Source organism: Cetorhinus maximus, chromosome 12, assembly GCF_964194155.1.
Source record: "Cetorhinus maximus chromosome 12, sCetMax3.hap1.1, whole genome shotgun sequence".
Taxonomy (NCBI): Eukaryota; Metazoa; Chordata; class Chondrichthyes; order Lamniformes; family Cetorhinidae; genus Cetorhinus; species Cetorhinus maximus.
The window spans coordinates 115,538,534-115,563,328 of record NC_135890.1 but is presented as its reverse complement, the minus strand read 5'-3'; the positions used below and the strand labels follow the sequence as shown (position 1 = coordinate 115,563,328).

General features: G+C 43.5%; 1 protein-coding gene across 2 annotated transcripts in view; it reads right to left on the bottom strand.

Moving 5' to 3' along the window:
- Positions 1 to 24,795, bottom strand: part of hic2 (hypermethylated in cancer 2) — a 78,853-nt gene that overhangs the window by 42,527 nt on the left and 11,531 nt on the right. Inside the window, exon 2 of one of the 2 annotated variants that reach the window (XM_078554467.1) lies at positions 24,600 to 24,694. The exons of the other annotated variant lie outside the window; for it this stretch is intronic. Within the exon in view, the coding sequence (XP_078410593.1) occupies positions 24,600 to 24,628 (29 nt within the window). The 5' untranslated portion in view covers positions 24,629 to 24,694. The remainder of the gene's footprint in view (positions 1 to 24,599; positions 24,695 to 24,795) is intronic. 2 annotated transcript variants of the gene reach the window in all.

Below are 24,795 nucleotides of genomic sequence, written 5' to 3'. Positions count from 1 at the left end.
AGAGAGCCAGGGAGACAGACAGACAGAGAGAGCCAGGGAGACAGACAGACAGAGAGAGCCAGGGAGACAGACAGACAGAGAGAGCCAGGGAGACAGACAGACAGAGAGAGCCAGGGAGACAGACAGACAGAGAGAGCCAGGGAGACAGACAGACAGAGAGAGCCAGGGAGACAGACAGACAGAGAGAGCCAGGGAGACAGACAGACAGAGAGAGCCAGGGAGACAGACAGACAGAGAGAGCCAGGGAGACAGACAGACAGGGAGACAGACAGACAGGGAGACAGACAGACAGGGAGACAGACAGACAGGGAGACAGACAGACAGGGAGACAGACAGACAGGGAGACAGACAGACAGGGAGACAGACAGACAGGGAGACAGACAGACAGGGAGACAGACAGACAGGGAGACAGACAGACAGGGAGACAGACAGACAGGGAGACAGACAGACAGGGAGACAGACAGACAGACAGGGAGACAGAAAAACTCAAGGATAATAAAGGGGAAAAAACATGTTTGGAAAATTTCTCTCCAATCCCCCTCCTCGATCACAAGAAGCTCAGATCATCATATGGACTGTGTTTTAGTGGATAGAGAACTTTACCACAATTAAGAGTTACATATTCATGTCAGATATAATGAGTATCCTGCAAACCCCCTACCGCACGCCCAAATGGCGTAGTGTTAAACGCAGTGCGGAATCAAACCGTATAATTCAAAATGCCCCAGGTTTGATTTCCAGGCCTGTGCTGCAAACCTCCATCATTCTACCAGTGTCCTGGCCAGCCTTCCGCCGAAACAACACCATCTAAAACAGTACCACTGGCCATGCATTCACGTGCAATTGATGGGACCTTGCTGTATGCAAGCTGGCTGCCACATTTGAGTGCACTTTACTTTGGGCACTTCCTGAAGATGTGATGTTGTATCAGCACAAGTTATCTCTTTATCTGTCAGCCTATGCGGGTATAGCTCATGGCGGCGTGCGGGGGTGGGGGAGGTGAGTGGAAGGAAGGAAGTGGAAGCATGGATAGACAGAAGCTGCCTTTGTACAGCATTCCCACTGTCAGCCTTCATGAATCCGGTAAAGTTTAGTTTGCTTTACTCAATCAGCTGCACACCAGCAACATAAAGGCTGCAACATGAGGAATATAAATGCAGTGTTAAAAAGAGAAAGTAACAGAAAGATTTGTGACGATTGATCAACAACGATCTGCATTTCTATGGCATCTTTAACACAGTAAACTGTCTCTAGGAATGTCACAGGAGTAGATTTGACTCCGAACCATGTAAACAGCTACTCGGACAGGTGAGCAGAAGCTTGTGACAAATAGAATGATGTGGATTATTAGGCTTTATGATGTTTAGCCAAGAGCAAGTCGTTTTGTTGAAAAAGTCTTCTCTCTGGAACGGACTCATCACTGAGCATAACACCGGGCCTGTCCCTTAGTTTCTAACCCGGGACTTGAGAAGGACCTGGCACTTTGCAAGCTAATAGAGAGTTCCAAGTGCATTGAGCAAAGTCAGGTGACCCATCCTGTTTGTTGTCCGGTTACCAGACTGGGTTTGTCTACCTTCACTCGGGATGGCCAATCCCACGGAAGCTCATTTCCTATTAGCCGTTTCCACAGAGACAGCAGAGTCTTGTTTAGGCTGAGCAGTATGCAGGGGCCTAGGAGTAATATTAAAGATGGCAAGCAAAGCGTAAAAAACAAAATGAAACAACCTTTTCACACCGTGAAGCGCAAACCAATTCATGATGATGACGATCGATCAACAACAACTTGCACTTCTATAGCACCTTTAACACAGTAAAAAATGACCCTAGGTGTACCAACAGGAGTAATTACCAAAACAAGATCTGACACCGAACTAACTGAGCAGCTGCAAGGACAGGCGAGCATCAGTTGGGGCAAAGGGGTAGGTTTTAAGGAGCGCCTTAAATAGGAGAAAAAAGAGGTGGAGAGGCGGAAATGTTTGTGGAGGGAATCTCGGAGTTTAGGGCCACGACAGCCGAAAGGAAATCAGGTTGTAAAGCTGTTGAAATGGAGTGCAAGGGAATGGAGCGTCTTCAGAAGTTATCTAAACTCCTGGTTCTAATTAATTCTGCCAAGTAGGGTGATTTTCTTTTTTAAAAAAGCAACCAAGTCAGTGCAATTTTCTGACGCATATTTCACAACGTGCACTTTTCCCATTAACCAGAATGACGAGAAGTTGTTCAATGTGACAAGTCGTACTCACTGCTGGGTGGAGCACTGGCTGCTACTAGGCTTGGATCCTGAAGGCATTATAATTTGGCTAGGTCTCTTTGCAAGGCCCTCATTACTCCAGCCTTCAGAGAGTCCTAATTTAAAAAATCAAATTCAGGAAACTACTGGGGGAAAGGGAGGAGGGGATTTGGGAAGGGGAGAGCAGGCTCTCCTGGGACAGTATTAAAGCAGTCATCACTCTGGTGATTGCAGAGGTTTTTTTATCCAGGTTTGGTGGGGACAACAACTAGAACCTGCATTTATAAAGCACCTTTAGTGTGGTTAAAATGTTCCAAGGCACGATACTGGAGTGTTATCAATAATTTTTGACACTGAGGCACATAAGGAGATATTACCAAAAGCTCGGTAAGAGGGAAATTTTAGGAGTGTCTTAAGGAGGAGGAGAGAAGTGGAGTGGTTTAGGGAGGAAATTCTGGAACTCAGGGCCCTCGATAACGGAAATATTTTAAACCCAGGCTCCAAAGTCACAACTGTCACAATTCATCAAAAGTAGGAACTAAATCAATGGTAATTAAAATATGGAGAGTGCAAGAGGCCAGAACTGGAGAAGCGCAAACAGTTTGTGGCGTACGAAGGGTTAATTGTCAAACGTGTATACTCCCGAACATTGCAAAATTTGATGTATGTTGTATTTGCATTGCATCACATTCCCTTCTGGATCATTTGGCGCTTCTGCCCTTTGGGATCTCTTTGGGGTGTGACGTGTCAAGGCCTGCTAATAGGACACATGAATGATTGCAAACTTCGTTACACTGTTCAATGTGTGACTGTGAGACTTAGGAGGGGGCAGAAATGTGGATTCATTTTCTCTCCTTCGCAAGGGCCAATACTTGACCTGCACTTGGTGACCCAGCTGAGAATGGCAGGTCCTCATTAGAGGGAAGATTGAACAAAGGTATTGGTTTCTTGGCCAAGTGTCCCAGTCTGGTAACAGACCTGAGTGATGGGCATTATCATAGCATTAAAAAAAAATGAATTACATTCAAATAGGTCACATGCTGACAAAAGGACTTCAACTTATATCACACCTTTCCCAAAGCTCTTTACAGCCAATGAAGTACTTTTGAAGTGGAGTCATTGTTGTAACGTACGGCACACAACAGCCAATTTGCAAACATTAAGCTCCCATAAACAGCACTTTGATAATAACCGAATAATCTGTTTTTCATAAAGTGATGTTGGCAGAGGGATAAACATTGACCGAGACATTGTAGACAACCGCTCCCTGCTCTTCTTCAAAATAGTGTCACACGAGTTTTTAGATTCACCTGGAGGGTCAGACAGTGCCTCGGTTTAACATCTTGCCTGAAAAGACAACACCTCTTAACAATGTTCCCCACGTGCATGCAGCAGCCTGGGAAAGACCACGCAGGTGTTGACCTGCACGTGCAGCAATGGAAAAAAAGTGAAAGGGACTGCGCACTGGAAAAAAAACACTGCAGCAGGACTCCCACAGTGTGGCACTGGAAGCGTCAGCCTAGATTCCACGCTCCAGCCTCCAGAATGGAACTTGAACCATAACCTTCTGACTCAGGTGGCAAGCTTGCTGCCAACTGAACCACAGATACTAGAGAGCAGCAGGTCCCAGGAACTAAACAAGGATGAGTGATTGACAGCAGTGGGAAAATGAGTCAAATATCAAAAAGGTGTCTCTCTCACCAACGAATCAGTGGTTGTTCCACTTCAGGACTTGGAATACAAAATAAAGGCGAGATTCTGATGAATTTTTGGGAATGGGGTAATGAATTGTGTGGCCGAGGGTGAGGGGGCGCTGGTGGAGGGAAAGAGGGGAAATGATATATGGCTTGTGGTTCAACCCCGAGACTCTGAATGTATGCTGTGGCGAATGTTAAAAAGAACCCACGCCACTACTCAATAGATAGATAGGAAATTCTCCTGATGGTCCGCTCAACATTTTTCTCTCAACCAACAGAAGCAAAACAAAATTCAGAAGAACTAGCCATTCATCTCAACGCGTTGCTGTGTGCAAAATGGCTGCTGCCTTTTCTGCGTAGCAACAGTAGCTGAACATCAGAGCAATTTATACATTCAACTGTTCATGACATTTGAGAGGGCAGAAAGCTAGCTTCTCTTTTTAATGGGCCTTTGGATTTCACAGAGCAACAACTACACTTAAAATGTGAGATATACCAATTTTGGAATTTAATTTTGCCAGCAGCGAAACAGTTAAATGCATGCAAAAAAATGCATAACTGACTAAGCTTCCTGCACAACAACCCCTTCACTAATTAACTATCAAGTCTGCCATTGCCTGGCCTGGGGAAAAAAAAGAAAGCAACATTCAAGAACTAGTGTCTCGCACCATCACTTTGCCCAAATATGGGAAACTACACAACAGCATGTGTGAAAGAATCTGCATAAGACCAGGCGGAAAACTCCTAATCTTTAATTACTGGAATGCGCTCTGACTCAAGGGGAGCTGTCTCCACAGTCTCAATATCTAAAGTTCGAGGCATTTTGGGAGATGCACATTAAAACTGCTGTGCTGCTTTTATTGATGAAGCTAATTGTTGAACGTGGCAAGGAAATGTTTTTTGTGGCCATGCTATTTCTGTCCGAATTCATTCCTGCTCATGGTCTTGCTCCTCTTGACCTGCGGGTCAATGGTATTGAGAGTTCTCTGTGCCGCACTCAACTGGCCATTTAGAAATTGTGTCTTAATGCCCATGATGCTGGACTGTGTTACACAGGATTATGCTGAACTTTACAGAAACAGGCCATTCAACCCATGGTGTCAGACATGGTTCAGGGGGCAGACTTGGAACACAAAACTCTTGTCCAGTACTGCGGGAATGCTGCACTGTCAGAAGTGCTGTCTTTCACATGAGACATTAAACCAAGACTCTGTCTGCCTTCTCGGGTGAATGTAAAAGATCCCAGCAGCACTACTTCAAAGAAGAGTCCACGAGTTCTACTCAGTATCCTGGCCAATATTTATCCCTCAACAAACAGTAGAAAGAAAAAAAATCAGGTCATTATCATATTGCTGTTTGTGGGAGCTTAATGTGTGCAAATTAGCTGCTGCGTTTCTTACTTTACAGTAGTGACTATGCTTCAGAACGTACTTCATTGTAGAAGCATTTTACAATAACTTGTATTTATATAGCATCTTTAATGGAATAAAACCTCCTAGGATACTTCTCAGTGCATTATTACCCAAAATATGACACTGAGCCACATAAGATCGGAGGGAAGGTGATTTAGGAAGGATGTGAAAGCATTATAGAGGATACAGAAAGGATTCTTGAGAATGGTTCCAGGGGCGAGGAACTTCAGTTACGTGGATAGATTGGAGAAGCTGGGGCTGTTCTTCTTGCAGAAGAGAAGGTCGAGAGGAGATTTCGTAGAGGTGTTCAAAATCATGAGGGGTCTAGACAGAGTATATAGGGAGAATAAAAGCAAAATTTCTAAAGAAGATTCACACGGACTCGAACATTAACTCTGTTTCTCTCTCCGCAGATGATGCCAGACCTGAGTTTTTCCAGCATTTTCTGTTTTTAATGGTAAGATAGGGAGAAAATGCTCCCGTTGGTAAAAGAGTTGAGAATCAGAGGATACCGCTTGAAAGCGAGTGGCAAAAGCACCAAAGGTGACATATGGGGAAAAAAAAAAAAAATTTTCTTAAACAAAGTGAGTGGTTAGGATCTGGAATGCGGTACCTAAGAGCATGTTGGAGGCAGATTCAATCATGACTTTTGAAAGAGAAATGCATAATTAACTGAATTGAAAAAATTTGCAAGGCTAAGGGAAAAAAGGCTAGGGTGGGGGTAGGGGGGGGAAAGAGTGGGACCAGGTGAGTTGCGTTTGCAGCGAGCCAGGACAAACACGACAGGCTGAATGGCCTCTTTCTGTGCAATAATCATTCTATTCTATGATAATGACAAGCGAAATACAGCAGATGCTGGAGTTCTGCTGAGGATTCATTGACCCGAAGCATTAACTGAGTTTCTCTCTCCCCACCCCCGCGCAGATGCTGTTTGCCCTGCTGAACGTTTTTCTAGGATTTCTGTTTCCGAATGCAGGAATATAGAGGTCAACTGAAGGGTGACCACCAACAGCAACTGAATCAGATCAGCTAACTGTGCGAGCATGAGGAGCTGAGCCTGGGGTTTTAGTTGGCCAGAGTGGTCCAGTGTCTCATGAGAGGCTGTTACCTGCTAACTGTGCCCTTCAAAGGGCTTCCATTTCAAATATCTGCCTGTATACTGACATGGTTTAGTTAGTTCAGACGCACGGCACTTAAGAGTTATTTATGTGCATATGGATTCTGCTGCTGAGATGAGGGAGCAGGATTTGGTTACCTATCGTCTGTAACCCCCTCACAAGTCCCCTAGATCTCTGCATCCTTTAATCCTGGCAATTCGCCCACCCTCCAATATAATTGCTCCACCAATGGCTGCCGAGACTCCAAGCTCTGGAGTCCCTCCCTGGACCACTCCAACTCCCTCTCCTCTTCTTAACGCCTACCTCTTTGACCAAGCTTTTGCTCATCTGTCCTGTCACCACCTCCTGCGGTTGTGTGTCAAACTTTGATTGATAATACTCTTTGTAGAGCCTCGGGACATTTTGCCACATTAAAAGGGACTATATAAATGCAAGTTGTTGTTGTTGTTGTTATTATAAATGTCCGAGAGCTGTTCCCTTACCAGCTCAAACAACAATATTAAAGTCACATTGTGAACTGCATTCAGGAGATAAAATCTTCATTGACATAAAACTAACAGTCAAAAACTTTAAAAACAAATGGATGGAGGGTTGGCAAAACTGACTGATTTTATACATAAATTATTTTTCTAAGATAGCTGGTGAGAGCGGGATGCAGCACAGTACCAGTTGTATGTAGAAACATAGAAACATGGAAAAATAGGAGCAGTAGGTGGTCATTCGGCCCTTTGACCCTGCTCTGCCATTCAATCATGGCTGATCCTCAATCTCAATGCCGTACTCCCGCTCTCTCCCCATGCCCCTTGATGCCTTTAGAGTCTAGAAATCTATTTCCTTCTTAAATATATTCAGTGACTTGGTCTCCACAGCCTCTGTGGTAGAGAATTCCACAGGTTCACCACCCTCTAAGTGAAGAAGTTTCTCTTCATCTCAGTCCTAAATGGCCTACCCTGTACTCTGAGATTGTGATCCCTTGTTCTTGACCCCCCACCCCAGCCAGCCAGCCAGAGGAAACATCCTCCCTGCATCCAGTCTGTCCAGCCCTGTCGGAATTTTATACGTTTCAATGAGATCCCCTCTCATTCTTCTAAACTCCAGTGAATACAGGCCTAGCCGGCTCTATCTCGTCATTCCAGGAATCAGTCTCGTGAGCCTTCACTGCACTCCTTCTATGGCACGTATATCCTTTCTTAAGTAAGGAGACCAAAACTGCACATAATACTCCAGGTGTGGTCTCACCAAGGCCCTGTACAGCTGCAGTAAGACATCCTTGCTCCTGTACTCAAGTTCTCTTGCAGTGAAGGCCAACATACCATTTTGTGAATAGCTGGGGCCCAAGCACTGATCCCTGCAGTACCTCACTAGTCACCGCCTGCCATTCCAAAAAATGACCCATTTATTTCTACTCTCTGCTTCCTGTCTGCTACATCCACTGGTTCTCCCTTATATATTCCACTAGTTGAATCCTCAAAAAAAAAACTCCAGGAGGTTTGTCAAACATGATTTCCCTTTCATAAATCCATGTTGACTTTGTCTAATCACATTGATATTTTCTAAGTGTTCTGTTATCACATCCTTTATAATAGACTCTAGCATTTTCCCTACCACTGATGTTAGGCTAACCAGTCTGTAGTTCCATGTTTTTTCCCTCCCTCCTTTTTGTAAATAGTGGGGTTATATCTGCCACCCTCCAATCTGCTGGAACTGTTCCAGAATCTACAGAATTTTGGAAAATCACAGCCAACGCATCCACTATTTCCATGGCCACCTCCTTTAGTACTCTGGGATGAAGATTATCAGGCCCTGGGGATTTATCAGCTTTCAGTCCCATTAATTTCTCCAGCACGGTTTTTCTAGTAATACTAATTTCCTTAAGACATAGGAGCAGAAATTAGGCCATTTGGCCCATCGCGTCTGCTCCGTCATTTAATCATGGCTGATAAGTTTCTCAACCCCATTCTCCTGCCTTCTCCCCGTAACCTTTGATCCCCTTACCAATCAAGAACCTATCTATCTCGGTCTTAAATACACTCAATGACCTGGCCTCCACAGCCTTCTGTGGCAATGAATTCCATAGATTCACCACTCTCTGGCTAAAGAAGTTTCTCCTCATCTCTGTTCTAAAAGGTCTTCCCTTTACTCTGAGGCTGTACCCTCGGGTCCTAGTCTCTCCTACTAATGGAAACATCTTCCCCACGTCCACTCTATCCAGGCCTTTCAGTATTCTGTAAGTTTCAATCAGATCCCCACTCATCCTTCTAAACTCCATCGAGTATAGACCCAGAGTCCTCAAACGTTCCTCATATGCTAAGCCTTTCATTCCTGGGATCGTTCTCGTGAATCTCCTCTGGACCCTCTCCAGGGCCAGCACATCCTTCCTGAGATACGGGGCCCAAAATTGCTCACAATATTCTAAATGTGGTCTGACCAGAGCCTTATAAAGCCTCAGCAGCACATCCCTGCTTTTATATTCTAGTCCTCTCGAAATAAATGCCAACATTGCATTTGCCTTCCTAACTACCGACTCAACCTGCAAGTTAACCTTAAGAGAATCCTGGACTAGGACTCCCAAGTCCCTTTGCACTCCAGATTTCTGAATTCTCTCCCCATTTAGAAAATAGTCTCTGCCTCTATTCTTCCTACCAAAGTGCATGACCTTACACTTCCCCACGTTGTATTCCATCTGCCACTTCTTTGCCCATTCTCCTAACCTGTCCAAATCCTTCTGCAGCCTCCCCACCTCCTCAATACTACCTGTCCCTCCACCTATTTTTGTATCATCTGCAAACTTAGCCAGAATGCCCTCTGTTCCTTCATCTAGATCATTAATGTATAAAGTGAAAAGTTGTGGTCCCAACACTGACCCCTGCGGAACTCCACTAGTCACCGGCCGCCATCCTGAGAAGGACCCCCTTATCCCCACTCTCTGCCTCCTGCCTGACAGCCAATCTTCTATCCATGCTAGTACCTTGACTCTAACACCATGGGCTCTTATCTTACTGAGCAGCCTCCTGTGCGGCACCTTGTCAAAGGCCTTCTGGATGTCCAAGTAGATAACATCCATTGGCTCTCCTTTGTCTAACCTACTCGTTACCTCCTCAAAGAATTCTAACAGATTTGTCAGGCATGACCTCCCCTTGATGAAACCATGCTGACTTTGCCCTATTTTACCATGCACTTCCAAGTATTCTGAAATCTCATCCTTAATAATGGACTCTAAAATCTTACCAACGACCGAGGTCAGGCTAATCGGCCTGTAATTTCCCATCTTTTGCCTCACTCCCTTCTTAAACAGTAACGATTTTCCAGTCCTCTGGGACCCTCCCTGACTCTAGTGATTCCTGAAAGATCACCACTAACGCCTCCACTATCTCTTCAGCTATCTCCTTCAGAACTCTGGGGTGTAATCCATCTGGTCCAGGTGATTTATCCACCTTCAGACCTTTCAGTTTTCCTAGCATCTTCTCCTTGGTAATGGCCACCATACTCACCTCTGCCCCCTGACTCTCTTGAATTTTGGGGATGTTACTCGTGTCTTCCTCCATGAAGAATGACGCACAGTACCTATTCAGTTCCTCCACCATTTCTTTGTTCCCCATTATTACTTCTCCAGCGTCATTTTCCAGCGGCCCAATGTCCACTTTTGCCTCTCTCTTACCCTTTATATATCTAAAAAAACTCTTGCAATCTTCTTTTATATTACCGGCTAGTTTACCCTCATATTTAATCTTCTCCCTCCTTATTTCTTTTTTAGTTGTCCTCTAATGGTCTTTATAGGCTTCCCAATCCCCTGGCTTCCCACTGCTCTTCGCCACAATGTATGTTTTCACTTTAGCTTTTATGCTGTCCCTGGCTTCCCTTGTCAGCCATGGTTGCCTCGTCCTCCCTTTAGTATGCTTCTTTTCCCTAGGGATGAATTTTTGCTGTGTCTCCCAAATTACTCCCAGAAACTCCTGCCATTGCTGTTCCACTGTCTTTCCTGCTAGGCTCATCTCCCAGTCAATTCTGGCCAGCTCCTCCCTCATGCCTCTGTAGTTACCTTTATTCAACTGTAATACCGTTACATCTGATTCCAGCTTTTTCCTCTCAAATTGCAGGGTAAATTCTATCATATTATGGTCACTTCCTCCTAAGGGTTCCTTCACCTTAAGCTCCCTTATCAAATCTGCCTCATTACAGATCACTAAATCTAGAATTGCCTGTTCCCTAGTGGGCTCCACCACAAGCTGCTCCAAAAAGCCATCTCATAGACATTCCACAAATTCCTTTTCTTGGGATCCACTACCAACCTGATTTCCCCAGTCTACCTGCATATTGAAATCCCCCATGATCACTGTAACCTTGCCTTTCTTACACGCCTTTTCTATCTCCTGGTGTATCTTGTGCCCCACATCCTGGCTACTGTTCAGAGGCCTGTACATAACTCCCATTATGGTTTTTTAACCTTTGTGGTTCCTCAACTCTACCCACACAGATTTCCTTCAATTCCTCCTTCTCACTAGGCCTTTGGTTCCCTAGTGTTCCTGGTAAGTTATTTGTGTCTTCCTCCTTGAAGACAGAACTAAAGTAGCTCAATGCAGCCCAATGAATATCTGTTTGTTGAAGAGAGAGATGTCGCTCAGTCTTTCCCCCACCACCCACACAACATTTAGTTCGGTGTCCAGCTCGTCCATACTATCAGTCAGCCAACTAAAACGGGACTTTTTGAAATTCCCTGCACTCATAGATTTCACCATTTATGGAAATTGTACCAAATAAATAAGGTTAAAACTATCTATTTTACCTATGTGCAAACTAAGTATTGAGAGAGGGAAGAGAGAAAATATTGGCAACATGCCTTTCTTTTTAGGAACAACCTTATATGTTTGTTATTCAAACAGCCCAATTTGCAGAGGGTACAGAGAGCTGGCCAGCTTTCCTACACTATGCACAGTATTCAGGACTAATTAGTCAAAAGTTTTTTTAATTACTCACCTTGGGGACAGTTTTAATTCCTCCCGGACTCACTTGTCCTGCACATAAGAGTTTTTTTTTAATATCTTAAAAGCCACCAGACTTGATGGGCAAGGAAGCTGCATTCATACCATAGCCAAACAGGTTGCATGTCAATTTGCAAATCCTTCCTACACACACCAATGGCAGGCAGTAAGAGTGGGAGAGATTCCCGGTCGGAGGAGATGTGATGGAAAGAAATTGGAGCCTCCGTCATCATTATCAATAGCGCCGGACTACAACATGCATGTAAAAGTGTATGTTGCCACAGCAACATGGACTCTGAGTGAACCTTAACACACCACCACGACACAAAACGGACCAGACAGATCCTCATTTGATTACAACCATCGTAATTCTCGATATACCTGCCTCAAATGCTTTCTGCTGTCTTGATTGAGAGAAGGAACCGGAAATTTGCTGTCACTTAGAAGCAGGTTAGTTTCTCAGTGAGATTTTAATTTAATAACACTAAACTGCTGTAAGTAAGCATTCACTCAGCTACATTGTTTTTTTACAAGTCTTAAATAGCCTATTAAAAGGCAAATATTTGTTGGTATGTTTGAAATATGCATTCAGAAGCTAGATTTTAAAATTCTCATACTTGTTTTCAAATCCATCCAAGATCTGAACTTCTGGAAGCCGTACAACTCTCAGAGATATCTGCATTCCTCCAGTTCTGGCCTCTTGCATGTCTCTGATTTTGATTGCTCCACCATTAGCGGCTGTGTCTCCAGCCGACCAGACCTCGAACGTCAAAAATTTCTTCCCTGACGTTCTCTCTCCTTCTTTAAGATGGCTCCTTGGAACTTGTCACTTAGACTGGTCAAAGGGGGTATCTCCTCGTGAGATTTGGTGTCAAAGTTTGTTTGATAACACTCCTGTGAAATGTCTTGGGATGTTTTATTACCTCAAAGGCGCTATAGAAATGCAAGCTGTATTAGAATCCCAGGGTGCCCGTTTCGTTGATTGATTGATTATAACTCAGGACATTGTGATGAGATATTTTAAGGCAATGCGTGCAATTGTTTATGTCACAAGTACACAATGAGGTTCAAGACAAATAACTACCTCCTTACATGTCACACACTCATTTCTAACCATCTTATTTTATACAAGACTCAATCCATTTGGTGCTACCTGTGACTGGTCTACACCCCAAGTGCCGGTTAAATAACCGGGCCCCCTGCAGAAAGCTTCCCCTGGCTTTGTGCAAATGGGTGTCTGTAAAACAGAAGCAGGAGTCTCGAGGTGAAGGAACGTCAAAAAAGACAAATGAGCTTCATCCCTGAATTAGCCAACAGCGTTCACAGCCTGCGGTCCATGGTGCAGCCACGGTACAGAAGAAATCGACGAGAGAGCAGCCATGAACAAGGGTGCCACATCGGAAATAGCAGCAGGAATAGGCCATTTCAGCCCCTGGAGGCTGATCCATCGTTCAATCAAATCATGGCTGATCTTCAACCTCAGCGCCATTTTCCTGTGCTATCCCCATATCCGCTGATGTCTTTAGTATCTAGCAATCTATTGATCTCTGTCTTGAACATACTCAATGAAACAAGGAAAAATTTGCAGGTTCACTACAATGAATGTAGGATGATATAGGATAGAGACGATCAGAGACACCTCTGAAACATGCATTGCTGTGAGGGAAAATATTATATAAAAAATAAAAATTTCAGCGCTACAGCAGGTAGTGGGTCATAAGAGAAAAAGTGGAACCATAAAGGAAGCAAACGGTCTCAAAATTCAGAATGATATACTCACAAAGGAAAAGCCAGCAGGGCTATGGGGAAAGAGCAGGGGACTGGAACTTATGGGATAGTTATTTTAAAAAGCCGGCACAGGCACAATGGGCTGAAGGGCCATCTTTGGCACTCTTGTAGCACTTGAGGTTCAAGTCCATCTTAAAAGAGGTCGTTGCAGTAAGGGTGGGAAAGTCCCAGGAAATCTGACAAAGTCAACCAACGATGAGAACATGAACAAGGAGACTAATCTGATTGCAGCAGGATGACAAAGCCCTGAAGGAAATATTGAGGTGTAACGGTATGATGCCAAGGTGAAGAGCTGCTGGAAAATGATTTTCATATTCTGATATAAGGTCTTAGAGGTTACAAGTTTCATAAAGGGTTCATGAACAAGTCATTATTTGCTGCCACTTTCTACCTGTCTGCAACTCAGTGCCCCAATAGGTCAGATTTCATATCTCTGTGGTTTTTGGTTCACCAAGGAGTGGTTTTGTTACTCATCTTTAACTTAAAGCAAAGGAAAAGATTGTACATTTTGTCATATCTTCAGCTGTACTCTCACAGGCAAGTCAAAGGACATCCCATTTCATAAGATATTATAAAAACAAGAACATATATATATATATATATATATATATATAAAAAATAGATAGATATAAAATGTCCCAAGGTGCTTCATAGGAACATTATCAGACAAAGTTTGACATCCTGTAAACTGCAATTCAATTGTCTAAGGCTATTAGGTGTAATGGCTCAACATTCTTGAAATTAATGCTTGGGTCATTTGCAAGAAAGACAGATTTTCTTCATTTCTTGTGCCACAAGGTAAATGGAGGCTACAATGAATCAGAGTTTAATTGCTGTTTAGATCCAGGAATTTTGCAAGTCAGGAAATGTTTTGTCAAGTTTGAACTGCAAGTCTGATTGAGGCAGCTTTAAGTCATCAGCCTTTTGAAGATTGCATTTTGTTGTAGAGGCAAAAACCTATGTCTGGAGAGTGATTTAAATACCCGCTGATGTGATGTTTTGACAGTACAAATATAGACTGTAATGTTTGGAGTCATAGCAACAGGCTGTAGAAAAAGGGGAAATGGTTCCAGTTTTGAGCGTGGTTGGGACATTAATTACAGTTAGACCAACATCCCAGCAGATGTCTATCCTCATGTTAGTCCACATATTCTTTTAGATATGGTGTATTAATTTAAGACCAGATGTGGTGCTGTGCCCATGGTGGTGCAGATAATCTACACATGTTGGAGCCTCGGTACACCTTCAAAATCTCTGTGCACTTCCAGTTCTGGCCTTTTGCACATCCCCAAATATCATTGCTCTACCACTGGTGGCTGCCCCTTCAACTGCCTAGGCCCCAGATTCTGAAATTCATCCATAACCCTCATCACCTCTCTTGCTTTAAGACACTTCTTAAAACCTACCTTTGACCAAACTATTGCTCATCTGTCCCAATATCTCCTTTTGTGCCTCAATGTCAAAATTTGTTTAATGGTTGCCCCAGCCTTGGGGTGTGCTTTACTATGCTGAAGGCACTACATGAATGCAATTTGTTGTTGCAGGTCACATGTGCCAAAGCTATTGAAACATGCAAGGCCAACGGTTGAAAGCAGAGAGGACACAGGGAAGCATGAGACACATTTGTGGAAACTTCCTGCAAAAGACTGAGGATGAGAGAAGCAGTGACAGGTGTTGTGACAAAGAATATTGAGAAGAGCAGAAAGCCTGCTGGTGTTAAATAGCTAACCATCAAATGGCAAAGAGTTACAGGAAAGAATGACCACAGTGTGGTGCCAACTTCCTTGCATATATACATACATACATACAATAGCTGGATACCCAGGTGAAGCAGCAGTGTTAGATGGCCTGAAACCACAATGATGTATTCAATTGTCAAAATAATCTTAGTTGAAGTGCAACTTCCTGGTTACAAAGTGCAGCGCCTTTTACAGTTTGGTACACAAGTGCATGTAAACAAGGCAATTTATGTTCATTACATATGCACACAGTATTACATCAGTTTTGCAAGAGGGTTCTTTCCTGGCCAATACATTTCCTTCAATCAACATGTCAAAGAGATGGCCTGGTCATCTTACTGCTGTTTGTGGGAGCTTGCTGTGTGCTTGCCGTGGCTGCTGAATCACAACAGTGACAACACTACAAATGTACTTCCTTGCCTGTAAAGCACTTTTGGATTTTGGATTTCTAAAAAAATTGAGAGGTTGCGAAAGGCACTATATAAAATGCCAGTTTGTTCTTTTGTCAGTTCCTCTGACACCAAGTTTGGCCTCAGCAAACTTGGGCTTAATTCTGGTCATCCTCTCATTCATCATTCCCAAATAAAGTATTCACTTTAAATGGTAGATGTTCCTTAGGGCAAGGTATGGAAAGTCTCAACGTAGGTTCTGTTGAGCTTTCAAGAAAGTCAGGAGCGTAAACAGTTTTCACCTAAGCAATTGTGTACTCTTGAAATTAAATTTCTGGCCTCTGTTGCCATATTTAGGATTAAATTTCCCCCTTGAAACACCACTGCCTGAGACAACTTCCATGCTTAGATGCCATCCTCGTCAATCTCCAGTGCCTCACAGTGCACCAACATGAATTCCAAACATACTCGACCAAACCCAACTCACTCACATGTCCCAGCTCACCACACTATCTATCTTTGACAGCCTCCACAAAGCAGTTTCAACCATGCTTTTTGTCATCTACGCTAACTTTTCTACTATAACCTCCCACCAGTTTTTCCAACATGTGTTTTCATGGTGCTACAGAAACATCAGCAACTGTGTCTCTGTCCCGGTGCCCCACACCACACCCTGAACCTTTTGTCAGTGTCACTCAGTAACCATTTGCCAGGGAAGTCAGGGACAGCATAAAAGCTAAAGAGAAAGCATACAATGCGGCGAAGAGCAGTGGGAAACCAGGGGATTGGGAAGCCTACAAAGACCAACAGAGGACAACTAAAAAAGAAATAAGGAGGGAGAAGATTAAATATGAGGGTAAACTAGCCAGTAATATAAAAGAAGATTGCAAGAGTTTTTTTTAGATATATAAAAGGTAAGAGAGAGGCAAAAGTGGACATTGGGCTGCTGGAAAATGACGTTGGAGAAGTAATAATGAGGAACAAAGAAATGGCGGAGGAACTGAATAGGTACTTTGCGTCAGTCTTCACGGAGGAAGACACGAGTAACATCCCCAAAATTCAAGAGAGTCAGGGGGCAGAGGTGAGTATGGTGGCCATTACCAAGGAGAAGGTGCTAGGAAAACTGAAAGATCTGAAGGTGGATAAATCACCTGGACCAGATGGATTACACCCCAGAGTTCTGAAGGAGATAGCTGAAGAGATAGTGGAGGTGTTAGTGGTGATCTTTCAGGAATCACTAGAGTCAGGGAGTCCAAAGGACTGGAAAATCGCTAATATAAGCCCCCTGTTTAAGAAGGGAGTGAAGCAAAAGACAAGGAAATTACAGGCCGATTAGCCTGACCTCGGTCGTTGGTAAGATTTTAGAGTCCATTATTAAGGATGAGATTTCAAAATACTTGGAAGTGCATGGTAAAATAGGGCAAAGTCAGCATGGTTTCATCAAGGGGAGGTCATGCGTGACAAATCTGTTAGAATTCTTTGAGGAGGTAACGAGTAGGTTAGACAAAGGAGAGCCAATGGATGTTATCTACTTGGACTTCCAGAAGGCCTTTGACAAGGTGCCGCTCAGGAGGCTGCTCAGTAAGATAAGAGCCCATGATGTTAGAGGCAAGGTACTAGCATGGATAGAAGATTGGCTTTCTGGCAGGAGGCAGAGAGTGGGGATAAGGAGGCCCTTCTCAGGATGGTGGCTGGTGACTAGTGGAGTTCCGCAGGGGTCAGTGTTGGGACCACAACTTTTCACTTTATATATTAATGACCTAGATGAAGGAACAGAGGGCATTCTGGCTAAGTTTGCAGATGATACAAAGATAGGTGGAGGGACAGGCAATATTGAGGAGACGGGGAGGCTGCAGAAGGATTTGGACAGGTTAGGAGAATGGGCAAAGAAGTGGCAGATGGAATACAACGTGGGGAAGTGTGAGGTCATGCACTTTGGTAGGAAGAATAGAGGCAGAGACTATTTTCTAAATGGGGAGAGAATTCAGAAATCTGGAGTGCAAAGGGACTTGGGAGTCCTAGTCCAGGATTCTCTTAAGGTTAACTTGCAGGTTGAGTTGGTGGTTAGGAAGGCAAATGCAATGTTGGCATTTATTTCGAGAGGACTAGAATATAAAAGCAGGGATGTGCTGCTGAGGCTTTATAAGGCTCTGGTCAGACCACATTTAGAATATTGTGAACAATTTTGGGCCCCGTACCTCAGGAAGTACGTACTGGCCCTGGAGAGAGTCCAGAGGAGGTTCACGAGAACAATCCCAGGAATGAAAGGCTTAACATATGAGGAACGTTTGAGGACTCTGGGTCTATACTCGATGGAGTTTAGAAGGATGAGGGGGGGATTTGATTGAAACTTCCAGAATACTGAAAGGCCTGGATAGAGTGGATGTGGGGAAGATGCTTCCATTAGTAGGAGAGACTAGGACCCGAGGGCACAGCCTCAGAGTAAAGGGAAGACCTTTTAGAGCAGAGATGAGGAGAAACTTCTTTAGCCAGAGAATGGTGAATCTATGGAATTCATTGCCACAGAAGGCTGTGGAGGCCATGTCATTGAGTGTATTTAAGACCGAGATAGATAGGTTCTTGATTGGTAAGGGGATCAAAGGTTACGGGGAGAAGGCGGGGGAATGGGGGTGAGAAACTTATCAGCCATGATTGAATAGCGGAGCAGACTCGATGGGCCGAATGGCCTAATTTCTGCTCCTATGTCTTATGGTCTTATGGAGTATGGGATTGGATTTCAGTCTTGCCTTTCTTCCCTCCCTCTGACACCTGATTGAGTTTAGCACCGTAGGGGAAATGCACTTGCGGAGCTGCATTCCATGGTCTTAACAGATTCAAAAAAGTGATATTCAAAGCAAATTTCAAATTCAGAATTAGTTCTTCTCTCCAACATAATATACGTGCCCCGTTTTCAATACTTTACTTAAAATAAATATATTTCCTATTTATCCTCATACTCTGTTAAATCAGAAATATTTTGGCAGAAATTAAAAGGAAAAGAAATTGCTTTATACTCAGTGTTCCCCGCCCTCCAGATATGGTGACATTGTGGTTATGGTACTGGACAAGAAATCGAGAGGTTGAGAATAATAATCCAGAGACTCTCGCTCAAATCCCACCACGGTAGCTGGAGAATCTAAGAGTTTAGACAATTAAATTAATCTGGAATAAAAAGCTAGTGTCAGTAATGGAGACCATGAAACTTTTGGATTGTTGTAAAAACCCATCTGGTTCACTCATGGTCCTTTAGGGAAGGAAATCTGCTGTCCTTCCTTGGGCTGGCCTACATGTGACTCCAGGCCTACAGCAATGTGGTTGATTCTTAACTTCCCCCTGAAATGGGCCAGCGAGCCACTTAGCTGCATCAAAATCTGCTACAATGGACTTTGGCAGCTCCAGAGGCAACTCACCACCACATTCTCAAAGGCATTTAGGGATGGTGGGCAATAAATGCTGGCCCAGCCACATTCTAAGGATAAATAAAGCTCAATGACCCCCCCCACCCACCTCCACAAGCAATTCTCCGCATCAACCTCCCTCCAGAGCAACATTCAGTGTCTCCCTCAAACCACACCGCCCCAACCCCCTGCACACAATAAGTGCCCCTTCTCTTTACCCCATCCCCACCTCCAGAGCAACACCCCGTGGTGCTCATTTTGTGCAGGGGTGTGGGGTGGGCCAAGGAGAATGGAAATAGGCCAAACTCCACCTTTTCTGTCCGGTTATTGTTCTCTGGCTTTGATCAGCGCATCACAGGGAAAGGTTTCAGTACAGGGAAAGCTGACGGCATTGGGTTGGATAGCACTACGGTGGCCCCCTACATCAAAAGGCAGACATGAAGGTGGTGCATTCCTGGCTCTCACACAGGTCCTGGGTCGCACGATCAAGGGAAAAGCCAGCCCAGACACTACGGACTGAATCAGTCCTGTGGCTAACAAAATCTTGCTTTGGAGCCTTTAAAACTGGCTGAAAGATTCTACGTGTTTTAGCTGTTTGAATGTTCATCTCATTCAACTCTGGGAAGCCAACACCAACAGCCAGTGTCTGATGCTGTTAAATCTATAGCCTGGAGCAGACCCATTGACCCACTTTCACCATAAGATGAATTTAACAGGATAACTGCAGAATTAAAGCATGAAAACAGCATTGAAGCTAAGAGAACATTGGCTTGATACACTTACTAAATGTAATATAGGCCCAGTACTGAAAGTTCATCTCCTGCTGGGACTGAATTAAAAGCCTGAATGTAGATTTTAGTAGGCTAAAGCTTCTGTTGATTATAGAAGAGTGTTAAATTAAACTGGTTAACACCAGGTCTCCATACTAGTGCAATAACAAGCATCTACCTGCAGCAAGACAGGGAAATTCCACTGCAAATTGTCACAACAGTTTAACCTTTTACTTCTCAGGATGTGGGCAACGTGGCAAGGCTACATGTATTGCCCAGCCCTAGTTGATATGAGGTGACGGTGATGTGGTGGTCTTAGATCGGTTGGGGGGGGCGCGGGGGGCAGCATCAGACATGCAGAAATCACAGAAGAACTGTGATGTGAGCTCTCTTCACCAGGATCTGATGATGTGGGAACGGATCTGAATAGCACAGGAGGCCAGAGTCAGGCGCACCCACCCCCACCTTCTGACAAGCTACTTGTCCCCCACTGCATTGATAAGTTAGCCTGATGGTCGCAGGCACTGACTGTCCACCAGCAATCCTCACCACCCACCTCCCAAGTGCCCAGCAACCCCAGACCTCTTCAGCCGCCAGTAAAAGCCCCTTTAACTCCCTCCTTCTAATATTACCATTCCGAACCTTGAGAACGAAATTGATGTTTAAAACACGAGTAGGTGTGCACAGAATTTACAGCACACAATAAGGCCATTAAGCTCAATGGGTCTTTGCTGGTATTTATGCTCCACACGAGCCTCCACCCAATCTGTTTACTTCATCTCACCCTATCATGAAACCTATTCCTTTTCTCCCTCACGAAATCATCTAACCTCCCCTTAAAAACATCCATGTTAATTGCCTCAACCACTAGTAGTGAATTCCGCAATCTAGTCATGATTCCAAGGTATGAAATGTCAAATAAACCAAATGTGTAATATTTTCCTCGTTTAGCTGAAGTAATTTTAGATCCAAAAGAATTACAATGTTGCAATATTTCAGCCGTTGAATAAAATAATTAAAACCAGCAATAAATAAGGAAACTTAACCTAACAACTAAACTCACCCTTTGCGAGTGCCTGTGACAACTACTGCTGTGATATATTCTAGCAAAGCCAATCACTAAACTACAGGGATGCCTAATACTGCATTAATTATAGGCTGCCATTCAATTTCCAAAACTGACAACAGACTCAAATGTAACATCATTCACAGGACATGTACAAAGTTGAATTGGAAATCCTTGATGGGGTGCGGAGGGGTGAGGTGAGACATAGGTGTAGGATATAATTTATGAGGCAAAGACAGACGATGCAAAGTTAGCTGGACGAATTTAATCTTATAAAAATGCTCTGAAATTCATGATGATAGAAGCTAAAAATTATATGAGTTTACAGCGCAGAGAGGGGTTATTCGCCACACTATGTTTGTATCAGCTTCTTGCTCAGACCTTGCATTTATATAAGCACCTTTCACTACCTCAGGATGTCCCAAAGTACTTTATAACCAAGAACTTTTATTTAAAGTGTAGTCACTATTGTAATGGAGGAAACAGGGCAGCCAATTTGCACACAGCAAGCTCTGACAAAATATTAAATATATTACATCCCAGTGAAGAAGAAGGATTCCCCTAGGAAGGGGATAAACCAACCATGGTTAACCAAGGAAGCAAAGGATAGGATCAAAGTGAAAGAAAAACATACAACATGGCAAAGATTAGTGATAAGCCAGAGGATTGGGAAAGTTTTAAAAACCAACAGAAGATGACCAAAAAAAAATAATAAAGAGGGGAAAAATAAACTTTGAGGGTAAACTAGCAAGTAATATAAAAACGGACAGGAAGAGCTTCTTTAAATATATAAAAAGGAAGAGAGGGGCCAAAGTGAACATAGGCCCCTTAGAGAATGAGACTGGGGAAATAATAATGGGGAACCAGGAAATGACAGAGGAGTTGCATCAATCTTCACAGAAGACGACACTAATGGCATTCCAAAAATAGTAAATAATCAAGGGGCAAAAATGGGGGAGAAAATAAATACAATAACATCACTAGAAAAAAAGTACAAGGGAAACTAATGGGGCTAAAGGCTGATAAGTCCCCTGGACCTGATGGGTTGCATCCTAGGATATTAAAGGAAATGTCTGCAGAGATAGTGGATGCACTGGTAGTAATCATCCAAGATGCTTAGATTCTCCAAAAGTCCCAGAGGATTGGAAAACTGCCAAAGCAACACCCTTATTCAAAAAGAGAGACAAAAAACAGCTAACTATAGGCCAGTTAGCTTAACATCCGTCATTGGGAAAATGTCAGAGTCTATTATAAAGGATGTAATAGCAGAGCACTTAGAAATACATAATATAACCAAGCAGAGTCAGCATGGCTTAATGAAAGGGGAATCAAGCCTAACAAATTTATTAGAATTTTTTGAGGAGGTAACAAGCAGGATAGATAAAGATGAACCAGTAGATGTAATATATTTGGATTTCCAAAAGGTGTTCGATAAGATACCGCACATAAGGCTACTAAATAAGATAAGAGCCCATGATGTTGGAGATAGTATATTAGCATGGATAGAGGATTGGCTAACTGATAGAAGACAGAGTTGGGATACAGGGGACATTTTCAGGATGGTAACCTGTAACTATTGGGAGTGCCGCAGGGATCGGTGCTGGGGCCACTGTTATTTACAATACATATTAATGACTTGGATAAGGGAAATGAATGTACTATCACCAAGTTTGTGGATGACAAAAATAGGTGGGAGGGGAAGTGGTGAGGATGACACAAGGAGTCTACAGAGGGATATAGGCAGGTTAAGTGAGTGGCAGATGGTATATAACGTGGGAAAATTAGGTTATGCACTTTGGCAGGAAGAATAAAGCAGCTGAATATTATTTAAATGGAGAAAGACTGCAGAAAGCTGCAGCACAGAGGGATTTGGGAGTCCTTGTGCATGAATCACAAAAAGCTAACATACAAATTCAACAGGTAATAGGTAAAGCAAATGGAATGTTAGCCTTTATTTCAAAGGGAATGTCTTGCTGAAACTGTACAAGGCACTAGTTAGACCACACCTACAATACTGTGAACAGTTTTGGTCCCCATATCTAAGGAAAGATATACTGGCATTGGAGGCAGTCCAGAGAAGGTTCACTAGGTTGATCCTGGGTATGGAGGGGTTTTCTTATGAGGAGAGGTTGAGTGGTTTGGGCCTGTACTAATTGGGGTTTCAAAGAATGAGGGGTGACCTTATTGAAACATAAAAGATTCTTAGGGGGTTTGCTGAGAGGTTGTTTCCCCTTGTGGGGGAGTCTAGGACCAGAGGGCATAATCTCAGAACAAGGTGTCGCCTATTTAAGACAGAGATGAGGAGGAATTTCTTCTCTTGGGGGGGGTAGAGAGTCTGTGGAATTCTTTACCGCAGAGGGCTGTAGAGGTTGGGCTGTTAAGTCTATTCAAGGCTGAGATGGACAGATTTTTAATCAGAAAGGGAATCAAGGGTTATAGGGAAAAGACAGGAAAGTGGAGTTGAGGATTATCGGATCAGCCCTGATCTCATTGAATGGCGGAGCAGACTCGATGGTCCGAATGGCCTACTTCTGCTCCTACGTCTTATGGTCTTATAGGCCCAGGGCCCCATGGAGAACTTTCCTGCTCTTCTTTGAAATAGCACCAGATTATCTTTCACTTTCACCCAAGGGCAGACAGGGCCTTCGACATCTGATCTGTTACAGTACAGAGGTAGAGCTGGGAATTATTGATGTCCATTTGGAAACAGATGTTGTGTTTTTTGAATGATGGTCACAAAGGAGCAGCCAGTTAGCTGGATGAGGGAGGAGAGGCAATGGAGGAGGATGTGATTAACAGTTCAACCACTGGTGGGTGTGCCCTCAACTGCCTCGGCCCCAAACTCTGGAATTTTCTCCCTAAACTTCTCTGCTTTGTATTATCCCTTTAAGACACTTCTTAAAACCTACCTCTTTGGCCATCTGTCTTAATATTTTCTCGTGTGGTTCAGTGTCTGATTTTGTGTTATAATGCCCCTGTGAAGCACCTTGTGGCATGTTATTACACTAAAGGCGCTATATAAATACAAGCTGTTGTTGTAGAGTTAGCCAAAAATACCAAAGCTCCCCTCCTCTATTTCAAATATTTATTGAATTTTCTCCAACTTGAGGCTGTCGTATCTACCTCCGCCAATTCCTGTGGCAAGGCAGACCATGTGCCAGCAATCCTTCTGTATAAAGACAGCTCTCCTAACCTCTTGCAGTCAGCATCAGTTTGAAAGCTGTTTTTATTTGCCATACTTGCTGCTGTCAGGAGCTGAGATGCAGATCGGGTACAGCTTCTGGGAAGGGTAAACCCAACCAGAGGCCAATGCCTTTCCCCATTCACTCTTATCTACAGATCTCAGAATTTAAAAACAATACGTACTAAATGTGCTCTTCGGGTTCTCTTCTCCAGCAACAACAGTCCCAATACCTCAAATCTCTCCTCATAACTATAGGTTCCCATCCCAGACATCATCCTGGTGAATCACCCTGTGCTTTAAATGCCCTTTCCATAAATGGAATGCCCAAAACTGCGCACAGTTTACTTTAATTACAGCCTAATGCATTTCATTTAAAAAAGACTTTCGATGTAGTAAGCCACATACTAAATTATGAAAAGCTTAACATCTTGAGCATATCTGTGAACAATCTTATGCCTGAGCTGCCCCCCCATCAATATTTTCACACTTCACTGAGAGCACGATTACAAACAGGCTGCTCTGTAACTTGCATTGCCATGTTCTGAACGTAGCACAAATTTGATGCAGCTTATAAATTGAAACTGTGGTCGCCATCTTCATTAAAGTAAAGCCTCTCATCTTCATGCCATGGATAACATGGTGAAACACTGAAGGCAGTCATACACTTGTGCAGTCTTGCCAGCCAGTCACTATTTTCCCTCCCACATACAATATGCTTGCTTGCTTGCATATTATAGCTTAGGTATTTGACAGCAAGGAGCTCACATATACAGCAATTAAAATAAAAAATACTGCGTGCCAAGCGTGTCGGATTCAAATAACTCAGACTCACCCTTCCAACATAGTGAGATCAAGGAACATGGTCGAGAATCAGAGTGCGAGCCCAATTGGATTTCCCAGTTGAAGTCCAATGTTCTTGCAGGAGAACTGGACAAGTTAAGGAAATGACTCATTATAATAACCCGAACATTATTTTTGTCCGCTGCATGGAAACCATTATTTACTACCTGATAATTACCACAGTATTT